Below are 13,864 nucleotides of genomic sequence, written 5' to 3'. Positions count from 1 at the left end.
CAAATGCTCACAGAAGAAGTTACTCACAATCCAAGGTTTTACCATATTCACTGTTTGCCAGTTTGTGATTTGGTGAATTTCAGTAAAGCAATTTTTTTTTTTGAGAGAGAGGGAGAGTGTGTGTGAGCAGGGGAGGGGACAGAGGAAGAGAGAGAGAGAACTCCAAGCAGGCAGCATGCCTGCCCCAGTGCAGAGCCCAACCAGGCTTGATCTCTCATGACCATGAATTCATGACCTGAGCCAAAATCAAGATTCGGATGCTTAACCGACTGAGCCACCCAAGCGCCCCTAAACAAAAAATTCTTAATAAAAATGGAGAAACGGTATAGTAACTTTATATTCTAATGTTATGCATCAATTCTATGTGGAATCCTCTCTATGTTTTCCATGTTCCTGAGTGAGGCAGGGGCTGGACTGTAGCAATGATACATGATCCTTTTCAAGAACTAGATTAAGCTTTGAACAAGTGCCCAGTCTACCCACAGAATTAAAGTTTCTATGCTCCCTGCACGATCCCTATGCAATTTGGACACGATTGCTTCTGTGTGGCTTTAGCTAAAGAGCACCCTAAAACAATGGCTCTCTCTGCCAATTTCAAGCTCACATCTGACTTGTTAGAATAGCTGTCCAGAAATAAAACTTGCTTAAAATGTAAACTTAAGGAAGCTACCTGAAAAAAAATACCCTCCATTTTTTTATTTAAAAATCACTTTTCAACATATTTTTAAGGTTGGATGTGAAACCTTGATATCGTGGCGAAGTACGGTCAGAAGTGTACCAAAGACACCCATAAATGTGTATGAGTTTACAAGCACAAATAGAACCTAAAACCAATTGCAATGTAGATAATGGAATTGTTTATCGTCAAGCCCGTAGCTTTTGAGTCTTGCGTGTTTCACACACTATTCTAAGTTTGTTAGGACGTCCCACTGTCTAGTCCCCATGCTGCCACTAAACCTCTCTGCGTTTACACCTCCTACATCTGCCACTGTGTTTTGTCCAGCACCAATGAAATAATGATAGTTTATTATCGATTTCACCTACATAGGCTTCTTCCAGTGTAACATTCAGCCCATCAGCCACCCTCCTCGCCCACATGCATGCTGTCTCTCCCTGTCATTTTCCTTTAAGGGTCTGTCACAGTGGGAACACGGTCGTGAATGTACCATTGAAGCGTATTTGATCTGAGATACAGTCAGAAACAGGGCTGTCCTCCCAGATATATGGAAAACTCGCTGTCTTGTGTTCTCAGAATGTCACCTACTGCCATTTGAAAATCTGTATGTTTAGTATTTTTATGTTTATATATATATATATATATATATATATACACATATATATAAACACATATGTATATTTAATGTTTATTTTTGAGAGAAAGACAGTATGGGTGGGGGAGGAGCAGAGAGAGAGGGAGACACGCAGAATCTGAAACAGGCTCCAGGCTCTGAGCTGTCAGCACAGAGCCTGACACGGGGCTCAAACTCACAAACTGTGAGATCATGACCTGAGCCAAAGGTGGTTGCTTAACAAACTGAGCCATCCAGGCGCCCCTCCAGTTTTTCAAGTTATGACCTAAAGCTTAGCCTTAGCATTAACCAAAACCTAGTTTTAAAGTTTAAACTGTTTTTATTTACTTTTCTTTTCAGTGTAAGAATTATAATGAAATTAAAAAAAAAACAACAACAACAACAAACACTTCATTCCCCTGGCTTACCTTTCAAAGTAAATACAGATGGCAAAAATGTAGTCCAAGGCAAGCTGTCAGCTAAGAAGTCAGGATTCGTCATTTATACTTTTTTCAGAAACCAACCTTTGAGAGGAGATGTTTGTGGCCTTCGTGGTGGAGATGGTTTCCCGGGTGTCTACTTATCCCCAGATCGTACTTATCCCGTTTTCTATGAATTATGTGCAGCTCTTCACACGTCACTCTTATCTCCATAAAGTGGTGAAAAATGAAAACACTAGGCCTGTAGGCAACAGTGTTGACATCAAAGATTGAAAAGCACTTTGGATTCTGTTTTGGATTTCCTACTTCGAACCAGATTCTAGATATAGAGGTTAGATTGCATGGTGCTGTTAGAATCGTCTCAGACACCTGCCAAGTAAAGCCTTATAATCTTTATATTGATTGCTACTTAATAAATTTTAATAAACGGACAAGTGATATAAGAAGCCTACAAAGAAATCTCTTGTGTTTAATAGAAGAATGTATTATGAAAATTGTTTCTGAGAACCGGAGACGGAATTCAGAATTCCATTATTCGATTCAGAAGCAACTGAAGGCTTCAGAGATTGCCCCAGCCAAATAACAGGGTGGAATGAAATCCGTAACAAACCTAGCAAAGTATTTTAGGAGTTTCACTGTCCAGACCACCCAGGTCCCCGCTATTAGTGACTGTGGCACGTTCTCATGGTGCCTTTTTCTTTATTTTCCCACGACCTGGAAGAAGCAAATGGTCTAGTTTCTAGTTTTGAACAGCTGGAGAAATCTGTCATATTTTCCATCAGAGAGGTTTTACACGAAAACATGGTGATTGCTTTGGGGTTTATGTACAGAATCAAGAACGTGGGGCGGATGTTGATTCCAGCACATGACAAACTAGGGCCGGTTAATGAGGTGGCGTCTAATGAGACAGTGCACAGGCACGTGACCACGCTGGTCTGGACGGAACAGGATTGAGAGGCTGAGTGCTTTGCAGGGTCCTACAGTTTGAAGCACATCAAGGGAAAGTGAATCGCTCTTAGAGACTGAAGGTGGAATACATTGGATCCAATAATTAGCAAATCATGTTTCAAAAACTGGCATTATAATATTTCATTGCTCAGGTTATCTATGCACTCAATATTCAGATGAGGGTGATATTTGTGTCTGACTGCAGCTGTTTAGGACTGATTCAATAGAACAGGACAGAAAGAATGCACGAGCAGATTTAGGGCAATGTTGGATAAAATGGACTGTTACTACTCAAAACAGTTTGAAAGAGAATACATGTTGAAAAGTGGAAATCATAGGATGTGCTATTTGTAAATTTTTTTTTAACATTCATTTTTGAGAGACAGAAAGAGACAGAGCATGGTGGGGGAGGGGCAGAAAGAGAGGGAGACATAGAGTCAGAAGCAGGCTCCAGGCTCCTAGCTGTCAGCACAGAGCCCGACCCGGGGCTCGAACCTACATGAGCCCAAGTCAGAAGCTTAACCAACTGAGCCACCCAGACACCCCGGATGTGCAATGTTTTTTGTCTCTCTATGTTGCTCAAATATTTTTCCAGATAACTTCTCCAAGAATAAAGATTATGTGTAGAGAAGAGGCTCCATACACAGCCTCTACAGAATTTTTGGAAGCTAAAATTTATAGCAGTTATTCTCCAAAAAACAAAAAAAGGCAATGGAGGGGATCCCTTTGGGATTCATGTTATCAAGAAATACTCATGCATTTTTATAAATATGCTTTACTGGACAGGTAATCAGGAGCCCTAATCCTTACTTAGTTCTAGAGTGACCATCCTTGTGACCTCAGGCATGCCACTGATCATTATATTAATGTCTTCCCTTGCCCTCTGACACACCCAAGCGTCCCCAGGGAACACACTTTGTGCCCCCTCTTGAACTCCTCCCTGCTGGGCCAGCGTCTAGGGCATCTCGTTCCTTCTAGCTGATGGAATTTAGTTCTGCATCACGTTTTAATACCTGGACCTCAAGTCCACCTGTTGGCTCCCGGTGTGTTGGTTAGTGAGAGCTTAAGACCAGATGAAGAGCTCCACCGTGAGATACTGATTTCTCTCCCGGGTGTTACCCTCTCCTGGGCTCCACGTGGCAAACATAGAAGGTCAGGTCTTTGCAGCAGGTCTGGCTGGTCTTCATCAACCTCGTGGGTCATTTCACACGTGAAGAGAACATTGAAGGAATTTGATCCCCTCCACCCTGCTGACAGCTCACGGTTGCAACTCACGCGGGCCTGGGCCCGTGGGACCCCGAGACGGGGATCCCGTGCAAAAGTGGAGGAAGGACCTGGATGGAAGAGCTGTTCGCGGACACCCGCAAATTCTTCCGGCGGGCAGCCCGCCTTCCATGTGGCCAAGCACACCTTCGTGCGACCGCGGCACAGACCATCTCAGAGCCCCCCGTGGCACAGACTGCTAAATCAAGTTATTCCTACCCCCAGCAGAAATACACGGCCGAATCTCCTACTGGAGCCTCCGAAATAAATCGGAAGGAATGGAAATGGATGTGTCTGACTGCAGCTGCCCAGGAATGATGTGATAGGACAAGACCGAAGAAATGTACGAGCAGATTTAGGGTTTTGTAGACGTGACTCTTAGAACATAAGGAACAATTCAGTTTTCCCCATTGGCGCTCAGGCAACGATGATCATTGTGAAGCATTTTTACTTCTTCATAAAGTGAAGCACCTTTGAAGGGTGATGAAGTGGGTGAAAGAAAGGGAAGGTGGCTGGGACTCAGCACTCCGGTGCTCCTTCTAGACGATTCTGTGCAGCCCAAGTCCCACAGTGGCTGCTGGTAATGAGGGCACTCCTGTCTCTCCTCCGCATGGGCAAGAGGGGCCATCGGGGAGAAACCAAGCCCAGGGTTTCAAAGCCGTTGGGCATGGAAGTCGAGTGATCTAAATCCTCGTCCTCTGGCCATGGAGGAACTCAGACAACAGCCCATCCCTTGGCCTGCAGAGAGAGGGAGGCAGTTGGGATCTCAGCATCACTAATTACTACCTCTCTGCCAATGGCCTCCCTCTTCTCCGTGTTCTCATCTCCAGCTGGGTCCTTCTGTTGAGCTCTGGACCCTGCATGACAGTTGCTCTGTACATTTCCTGTTTCTCATCCACCACACGATTGGCCTATACCGAAGAAAGCCGGGGCAAAACACGAAAGTACAGAAGAGAAAAGTAGGAGCTCAACCAGGGCGTGCGGAGTCCTGTGAAGCACTGGGGATCTGCTGGGTGTCCTGGTGGAGGCGTCCGGGACCTGGCTCACTCCGTCCACGACCGAAGACCCCGATGCCATGTTTCGGACTGGCTGCCGAGAGGAACGTGGACAGGAACGGGAACACAGAGTGCCTGCGGCATGCCGGCCAGGGAAGCACTTTGCTGCTTATGAAGGTGTATCGCTAGCAAACTGTCTCTGTCTCCTGGGCTGGACACACAACTCGAAACGCCGGGTTATAAAAATCATCAGTCTTTCTAGTACGTTAGACTTTCTCCGGGCGGGTAATCCCCGCTATGTCAGTGGGTCCGGTTATAATTTTAGCCTGCAGTGTTTGCCGTGCTCCATACACAGGGGCTTTTTTGGCTCAGGAGAACTTGAATCTTTCTTCTCTCAACTCAGGACTGTTCTAAAAAGCATAGACTACGATGTGACAGCACTCAAAGGGGTCTTTGTAATTGTCCATTCTGCCCTCCACCTTGCTTACTACCAAGCGGAAATCAAACGCACAGATAAGGAAAGGCTTTGCTCCCAGCCACTGGGACCCGTGACGTGCACCGACTGCCTGAGAATTAGTTCAGCAGCCGCTTTCTGAGCCAGAAATATCTGGAGAGAGTGCAGCTTTCACGGCAGCTGTGTCATTCACTGGTGTGGTGGGTCAAAGCCTGAGATAATCAGGGGTTCTTTCTTTTCCTCTGCACCTGCGAAAGCACATTGCTAATTCCCTTACAGATGCCAACAGGCATTCAGGCTAATAGAGTGCCATTCGGATTAACCAGAGCATGTCCTGAGTGCCACAGCGGACTGTTTCACTGCGGGGCTGTTTCTAAAGGGGGAAGAGGCTGAAATCAGAGGCTGGCTTGATTTACATTTCTATTAAGCGTTGATGGAAGAATTGTCATTTTTGTTTGCATTCCACATATAGCAGAAATTACTTTAGGCACACATATTGAAGCCTTAATTAATGCAGGCAGGGGGTGGGGGGGAGGGATTAGTGTGTCACCGACTGTCCTGAAACATTACATGCGAATAAGAATATTTAAACTAAACTAATTTCGGCGGGTTCTGTTTTAACATCTTCCTGACATAAAATCTTAACCAAGAGAACCATTTTTAGACTTTATATTGAAGAAGTCTGTTATTAGGAAATAAATACAGGGAATCGGTCTCATGTTGTAAAAACTGCCGTAGTAGCAGGTACATTGCTTGACAGTTTTTGAAGCATATTGGCCCCCAGCAGTAAGTAGAATCTGTCAAGGGAAGAACATTTATGATAAACCTCAGCTGTGATGGTGTCATCTTCCAGCCTTTCTAAAATGATGAGTGGGGCCTCTTTGCAGACCTGTTTTGCTTATCAGTGTATCTAAATGGTGTGTAACTTTTTCTTTTTCCCCTAGTGGTGAACTGCTCAGATCCAGGCTTTGTGGAAAACGCCATTCGTCACGGGCAACAGAATTTCCCTGAGAGTTTTGAATACGGAATGAGTATCATGTATCATTGCAAGAAGGGATTCTACTTGTTGGGATCTTCTGCCTTAACCTGTACGGCGAATGGCTTATGGGATCGGTCTTTACCCAAGTGTTTGAGTAAGTGAGGGGTATCTTGGATTCTTGTGCCACAGAGCCCTGTAAGACCATGAGCAGAACAAAAGAGAAAAGAAAAAAAATTAAAGTCTTTACAGATTGTGTAAGTTATTATGATATCTTTATCGATTGGCCAGAAATCACAAAATGCAACTCAGACAAGTTCAAGGGTCACGAAAGGAGAGGGGACACAAGCAAATTCTGACACCAGCTTCAGAAGGAAGCAGAGCCGGTGTTTGGGGCAGCGGTTGGACTCATTCTGAGTCTGTGTTTGCTTATTACAGCAAGGACGATAGATTCTTGACCGTATCCTCCTCCTGACCCATATGATTAAGAGGAAAGCACATTGCCCTAAAGAACGGAGGCAGTATTTCTAGGCAGACACAATTATAGGTCATCATTATGTGGCCCCTCTCACGACATTATCAGTATTTGTAGACCATGTAGATGAACAAGAATACATTTTCCCCAAATAGCTTTCAGTCTTACCTTCTTTTAACTTGATAGACCATATTGTCCATTAGCTTAAAGCCATCCTCTTTTTCAAACAGTCTGACGGTTTAGGAAAAGGGGTCTTTTTGGCCTTTTAAAAATCATTCGGAAACAAAACAGTCCTTAAAATCAAAATGTCATCTTCTTCGTATTCGTTTTATGTGCATAGAGGATGTGGGAAATGACAATTACACCTTAAATTGAATTTACTGAAAAAAAAAGTGATAGTCTGTCTTACCTCTTGCATTATAGCGTTTTTAGTACATTTTTAGAATAAATTAGTCCTGGAGATTGTTTGTCCTGTAATTCAGTGTCCCTCACAACCCTCCCAATCTACATGGAAACTCGTCTCGAATTCTAATTGTAATGAGAGAATTAATTTCTATGGAGAAAGCGTGACTTCTTTCAAAATCAAATGCACGGCTTCATACGCTCAAAAATGCATCTATAAATTGATTACAATCTTCATCATATGTTGGCTGCTTTCTGGTTTTCTAGGCCTTCACACACGGGAATTTTTCAGAGAAATTAGTTTTTCTGTCTCTGCCTCCCCACACATTTCTTTTGCATCTTCCCCGGTTGATGTGAGACTTCCATTAGTTTTTGTAATGACGCCAGTGTGCTCCAGATCTCCAGGAACTAGGTTGTAAGTGACTCTCATCCTCCTGGGTGGCTGGTTCCCACCGCTTGGTGTCATTAACAGTCGGAATTACCATGAGCCTGGGGATACAGGTTCTCCGAGGGGCCATTTGCTTGTACTTGGGCTACAGCCGCTAAGCTTCATCTCTCTTGTTCCTGCTATTGTCTCGCTGCTTTTTTTTCTCTTCTAATTTCACCTGGAACTGGTCATTTGCCAACCGCTTACTAATTCAGCCCTAATTAGCTTCCTTTTAGGACTCCGTCTAGATAGAATCTCGTTCACCAATGAATGGATGTCAGTGTAAGACCGTATCGATATAAGGGCGAATGTGACTCAGGGGATGCCTAATGTGTTTCCGCCTTTTAAATCTACCTCTCTGGTTGATATCACTTTTAGGTTGCCAGTGATCAAATGCAGTGACGCTCGGGTGTTACATCAGTGGGCTTTGAATGATTTGTCTGTAGCCTGAGTCCTGCCAGAGTTGCGTGCCGCACAAAATTTGTCCACTGTGAATCCGAAGCTGGGACTTTACAGAAAAGGAGAGCTAAATCTTCACTAGCCTACATTAATCTGGATTCCAGAATTTTCCTTTTTAAGGATAATTTATGAGTGGATTATAGGCCTGACTTGGCATCATTTTAAAGAAATGAACGGGAAGGCTGAAATTATTGTATAGAATATACTGAGGGAAAGTTAATCGCTAATTTCTTATTACTACTAATTCAACATGTTAGACCACCACCTATTCCAAGGAAAATTGTTAAAAGGGTCTTCCTGGATCCACAGACTGGAAGATTAAGCAGATACAACAGACTTTTCTCCCCAGAAACCAGTATAAGATTGTCATAGTAATAGTCATATACTTGTAGAGTTACATGGAAATAGTTTTCAGGAATCTGGGTAACTTGTAACATTTTGTATAATATAATACTGATTTTTTTTTTTAATAAAGTTAAGGGCAGGTGGAGAAAAAATGTAGGTAGAATGACTTTCTCTTTGAAAGCCTACATGGAAATTTTTATCTTAAGCAAAACTACCTTAAGATAAAACAAAGCTAAAACAAGATTCACTGACAGACCCTTTCTTTGTGTTCAGTAATATATGGATATTTAGGAGGGGGACTGTCATCTGGAACATGGTATTTTCCATTTATGGGGCACTGCAGGCATTTGCCAGTATATTTAGGCTCTTTTCATTTTATAGGTGATGTTTGTATGGGTGTCTGTATGGGAGACTTACCAACATGAGCACTTCAACAGGACTGATGTAATCATTTATTTTAATTTTTTTTTTCCTAAGCTATATCATGTGGACACCCAGGGGTTCCTGCCAATGCTATCCTAACTGGAGAACTATTTACGTATGGTGCCGTAGTTCACTACGCGTGCAAAGGGAGCCGTGATCTTGTAGGCAACAGCACTAGAGTGTGTCAAGAGGATAGTCACTGGAGTGGGGCGCTACCCCACTGTACAGGTGAGGAATTGCTTACGATGTGGTGTCATGGCACAGACACGCCAGTGTGCCATCTGGTCATCTCCAATCTTCATCAACACCTTCAAGTGCCAGTCACTTCCCATTTCCTCCTGTGGGAGTCCTGGGAGTTCTTTTTCACCTTGGCCAAGAGGCCCGCCTACCTGGACTCAGTTTGTCCCTGGTCATTCTTGATTCCTTCTCCGTACCTCCTTTCAGTTCTTCCACATCTTCTCTGTCTCGGTAATTGATAATTCCATCGACCCCCTTTGAAAACAACGTCATCTTAATTCTTTCATGAATTTCTTAAGTAAATAAATAAAAGTCAGTGAGTCAGCAGCTCTGGACATAATTGAGAAGAACCAAACCTCTCATTTGATTGGTTCTTACACAATACAACTTAGTCCCATTTCCCTTTCATTATCTGTACTGATGCATCCAGTGGACAATCCCTGCGTTCATCATTCCCAGGATTTTACTTCTTCCAGAGAATATAAACTGTTGTCGTACTGCATTTTTTTTTTTTTATTTTTTTTTTAACGTCTATTTATTTTTGGGACAGAGAGAGACAGAGCGTGAACAGGGGAGGGGCAGAGAGAGAGGGAGACACAGAATCTGAAACAGGCTCCAGTCTCTGAGCGGTCAGCACAGAGCCTGACGCGGGGCGCGAACTCACGGACCGTGAGATCGTGACCTGAGCTGAAGTCGGACGCTTACCTGACCAAGCCACCCAGGTGCCCCCATACTGCATTTTAATAAGCTAGTTTGTTTAGTCACACGGGAACAATTTCTTAATGTTCTCCACTTGTGCTACAATCGAGAAAGTCTTTCTTAGGAGATCTCCAGAATGCAGTGTGACTGTAATGCACAGTCTCCTTAAACTTAGCAGCTGTGGTAAACAAGTCTAACAGTATTCTGTATTACCATTTGTGTCTGCATTCAATAGGAAATGATCCTGGATTTTGTGGGGATCCGGGGACCCCAGCGCATGGATCCCGGCTTGGAGATGAACTCAAGGCCAAGAGCCTTCTCCGTTTCTCCTGTGAGATGGGTTATCAGCTGAGGGGCTCTCCTGAGCGGACGTGTTTGCTCAATGGCTCATGGTCAGGACTGCAGCCCGTCTGTGAAGGTGAGTACGGTCAAGCCTGAAAGTCAACCTGTGCACTTGGAACCATGTAATTCATTCTAAAATGGCCAGTGATTTCCACAGACATCCTAGAGGTGGAACCTTTGTGTCACTATACTACTTTCCTCCAACTTGTGTAAGGGGATCATCCAAACTCATGGCTGGGTGTATGGAGGTGTTCTGAGTGCTCAACAGGCCATCTAACCCAGATCCTTGCCTTTTGAATGTTTATAACCTAGAAGAGGTTTCTGATCTTCTGATAATAATCTCTGTGGGATTTGGTGGCATTGTGTGGTTGCTGGTAATGAACAGCTCCGGAAAAGGAACAGTGAGTAGAAGGGTGTAAATCCCTGACTGTAACTTCTGCGGGCGAGATAGTCTTCACTTCACATCTTATTTCCAATCTCTTGGTGGCCCCTGTCCAAAGCAGGTATTATGAAAGAACCTGGCTGATTTTGTGCATAATGTTTTGGGGAGAATTTTCTGTGCGTTAGTATTTGAGAGGCGTAAGTGGACACGGCAGGATGCCTCGGTAATTCCAGTAGAAACACCATGCATACCTCACCATGCCAAGTATTGGCGATTCCTGCCTTCAGCCAAGGTGGGATGCGGTATCACAAGTTTGTTTAGAGCCCAGAAAGTAACTGACTTAGAATTCAGACAGATAAGACGTTAAATGTTCCAAATGTGTTTTTTTTCATACCAACTTCTCAGCTACTTAATGTTTGAGTGTAAAATGAAGACACAAATTAAATATCCATCTTTACATGAATGAAACACTTGCTATATAATTTGACCGACTTGAATAAACTGAAACAATATCAGTACCAGAAATATAAACGAAGTTTTCTTCATCTTCGTTTTCTCTGTGCCGTCTTCACTGGTATCTGCTCATGTCTCGTTTAATATATAGAATAATATATTTGTTATATGTATTATATAGAATAATAGAAAATAATATATATGTATTGATATAATCAGACTATTACTTATAATCTCATAAAATCATATAGGAAATACAATCCTATATATGTACGTGTATATGTGAATATATATACCTTATATATGTGTATGCATATATATATATATGTGTGCATATAATCTCATCAGAGTAATAGATTATCCTAGAGGTATCTATATCTAGGTAAAGAGATGTGTGTATATAATAACCCAAGGTATTTTTTTTATTGCAAATCACCTTCTCACAATCAAGTTAGCATAATATTAAGTTAGCGTAAATATCGAGTTACTGTAAATATTAAGATTAGGCCCTAAAGAAGTTGACTTTACTCAAATATGATTGAATAGTAATGGTGGGATGCCACCTGCCACTGTGAGCTACAGGATGACACTTTCCTGTATTGGCTAAAGTATGTGACTCTAAATTAGTAGACACAGTGTTACTCAGACACAATGTTCTCAGTTTCCCCCTCTCTTGGAGAATTTGAATATTACAATCTGCATGACAGCACATCTTTCTCACCCAAACCAGAGTATTTTCTACTCTATAATATGGTACCTCAAAGTTGTACATGACTTCTGTAACCTACATTTACGCTTCGTCTAAACCTTTCCCTCTATACTACACCTGGGAATTGTCTGTCCAGAATATATTTGAAGATTATTAAAATTAAACAAGAGATCCACTTTGCTCCATGACATGTTGAATGCCAGTAGGCTAGCCTTCTTTCTGGGGACAACTATAAAACAACAAAATATATGAGACATTTATCTTGTTAAACAACAGACAGCGCATGACTGTGTTCCATAGGAGAAAAGGAATCCATGAGGTGAGCCCATAATCTCCTGGTATATTTTTCTTACTGCACAGTCGGAAAGTGGAACTCAGGTGGTATGGTGGCTTGGTGAGGTGATGCAACAAATTGTTCTAGGCTACTGAAACAGAACTTACAGAACATGGAATCTGAGAATGGCTGGCTGAAAATGGGAGAGCCCCATAAGTCTGTGGACGTTCACTGGGTGACTTGGGTCAGGGTCAGGCAGATGAGAACAGGTGAGACCCATTGACACAACAACCTTCTGCTGCAGAGTTGAGAGTGGACCCATGATACTAGAAGTCATACCCTACTGAGAAACACTGGACATCTGGCCAGTCAGAGCTCTTACTGTGCCCTTGGGACATTTCACAGATGCCCAGAAAGCCCCATGCATTATGAATATGTACCATTCCCTAAAACAAGTGTAACGTGCTAGAACTAAGAGCAAAAACATGGTAGGACTAAGACTGAATAGATCTCCTCTAAAAAAGAATGAAACTGATGGCAACACCCAAAGGATGTACAATTAGTTTAAAAGCCCACCAGAACAAACTCCAGCACATTTGGAAGGAAGGACATAATCCATGCATCATTTTGTGCACAATGTCCAGCATAAATAAAAAATAACTACATATGCATAACTCAGAACGACATGACCCCTAATCAAACAAGCAAAGAAAAAACAAATAGAAATAGAATCTGATCCTGAGATGACCCAAATGTTGAAAATAATGCATAAGGACTTAAAGCATCTATTTAATATACCTTCATGCACTTGGGGCACCTGGGTGGCTCAGTCGGTTAAGAGTCCAACACTTGATTTGGGCTCAGGTCATGATCTCACGGTTTGTGAGTTCAAGCCCCACATCTGGCTCTGTGCTGACAGTGCAGATCCTGCCTGAGATTCTCTCTCTCTTTCTCTCTCTGCCCTCCCCTGCATGCTCACACGCACACATGTACCCCCTCTTTTTCTTTCAAAAATAAATAAATAAACGTTAAGAAAGTATATCTGCAGGGACTTAAAGTATGTTAGCATCATAAACAGATGGAACCTTAATAAGAAATGAAAATAATAGGCGCCTGGGTGGCGCAGTCGGTTGGGCGTCCGACTTCAGCCAGGTCACGATCTCGCGGTCCGGGAGTTCGAGCCCCGCGTCAGGCTCTGGGCTGATGGCTCGGAGCCTGGAGCCTGTTTCCGATTCTGTGTCTCCCTCTCTCTCTGCCCCTCCCCCGTTCATGCTCCGTCTCTCTCTGTCCCAAAAATAAATAAACGTTGAAAAAAAAATTTAAAAAAAAAAAAAAAAAAGAAATGAAAATAATAAAAAAACAATCTGATGGAGACTCTGGGATTGTCTGGATTGAAAACTATAGTATCTGATATAAAAACTTTGCTACATAAGCTTTGCAGATTAAAAATGGCAGATGGGGGGCGCCTGGGTGGCGCAGTCGGTTAAGCGTCCGACTTCAGCCAGGTCACGATCTCGCGGTCCGGGAGTTCGAGCCCTGCGTCGGGCTCTGGGCTGATGGCTCAGAGCCTGGAGCCTGTTTCCGATTCTGTGTCTCCCTCTCTCTCTGCCCCTCCCCCATTCATGCTCTGTCTCTCTCTGTCCCAAAAATAAATAAATGTTGAAAAAAAAAAAATTAAAAAAAAAAAATGGCAGATGGGTCAGTTACCATGAAGATAGTTCACTGAAAAGGATCCAATCTGAAAACAACAACAACAGCCTAATAATTTCCTATGGGATAATATCAAGCAGTTTAACATACTTGTAATTGAAGTTCTAGAAGGAGAGAGAAAGAGTAGGGCAGAAAAATGGTTGATAAATTATTGGATAAAAG

The 13,864-nt window shown here is 42.9% G+C and overlaps 1 protein-coding gene across 5 annotated transcripts in view; it reads left to right on the top strand.

Annotated features, from left to right (window-relative positions):
* CSMD1 (CUB and Sushi multiple domains 1) overlaps positions 1–13,864 on the top strand; it is a 2,044,057-nt gene that overhangs the window by 1,992,486 nt on the left and 37,707 nt on the right. For all 5 annotated transcript variants that reach the window (XM_086703086.1, XM_086703088.1, XM_086703085.1 and 2 more), the window contains 3 exons: positions 6,334–6,522; positions 8,951–9,124; positions 10,068–10,250. In XM_086703086.1, coding sequence (XP_086559212.1) covers positions 6,334–6,522; positions 8,951–9,124; positions 10,068–10,250 — 546 coding nt within the window. The remainder of the gene's footprint in view (positions 1–6,333; positions 6,523–8,950; positions 9,125–10,067; positions 10,251–13,864) is intronic.

Source organism: Puma concolor, chromosome B1, assembly GCF_028749965.1.
Source record: "Puma concolor isolate L17-30 chromosome B1, mPumCon1.1.hap2, whole genome shotgun sequence".
Classification (NCBI taxonomy): domain Eukaryota; kingdom Metazoa; phylum Chordata; class Mammalia; order Carnivora; family Felidae; genus Puma; species Puma concolor.
Note: the sequence above shows the minus strand (reverse complement) of the source record. Positions and strands in the feature narration are given on the sequence as shown.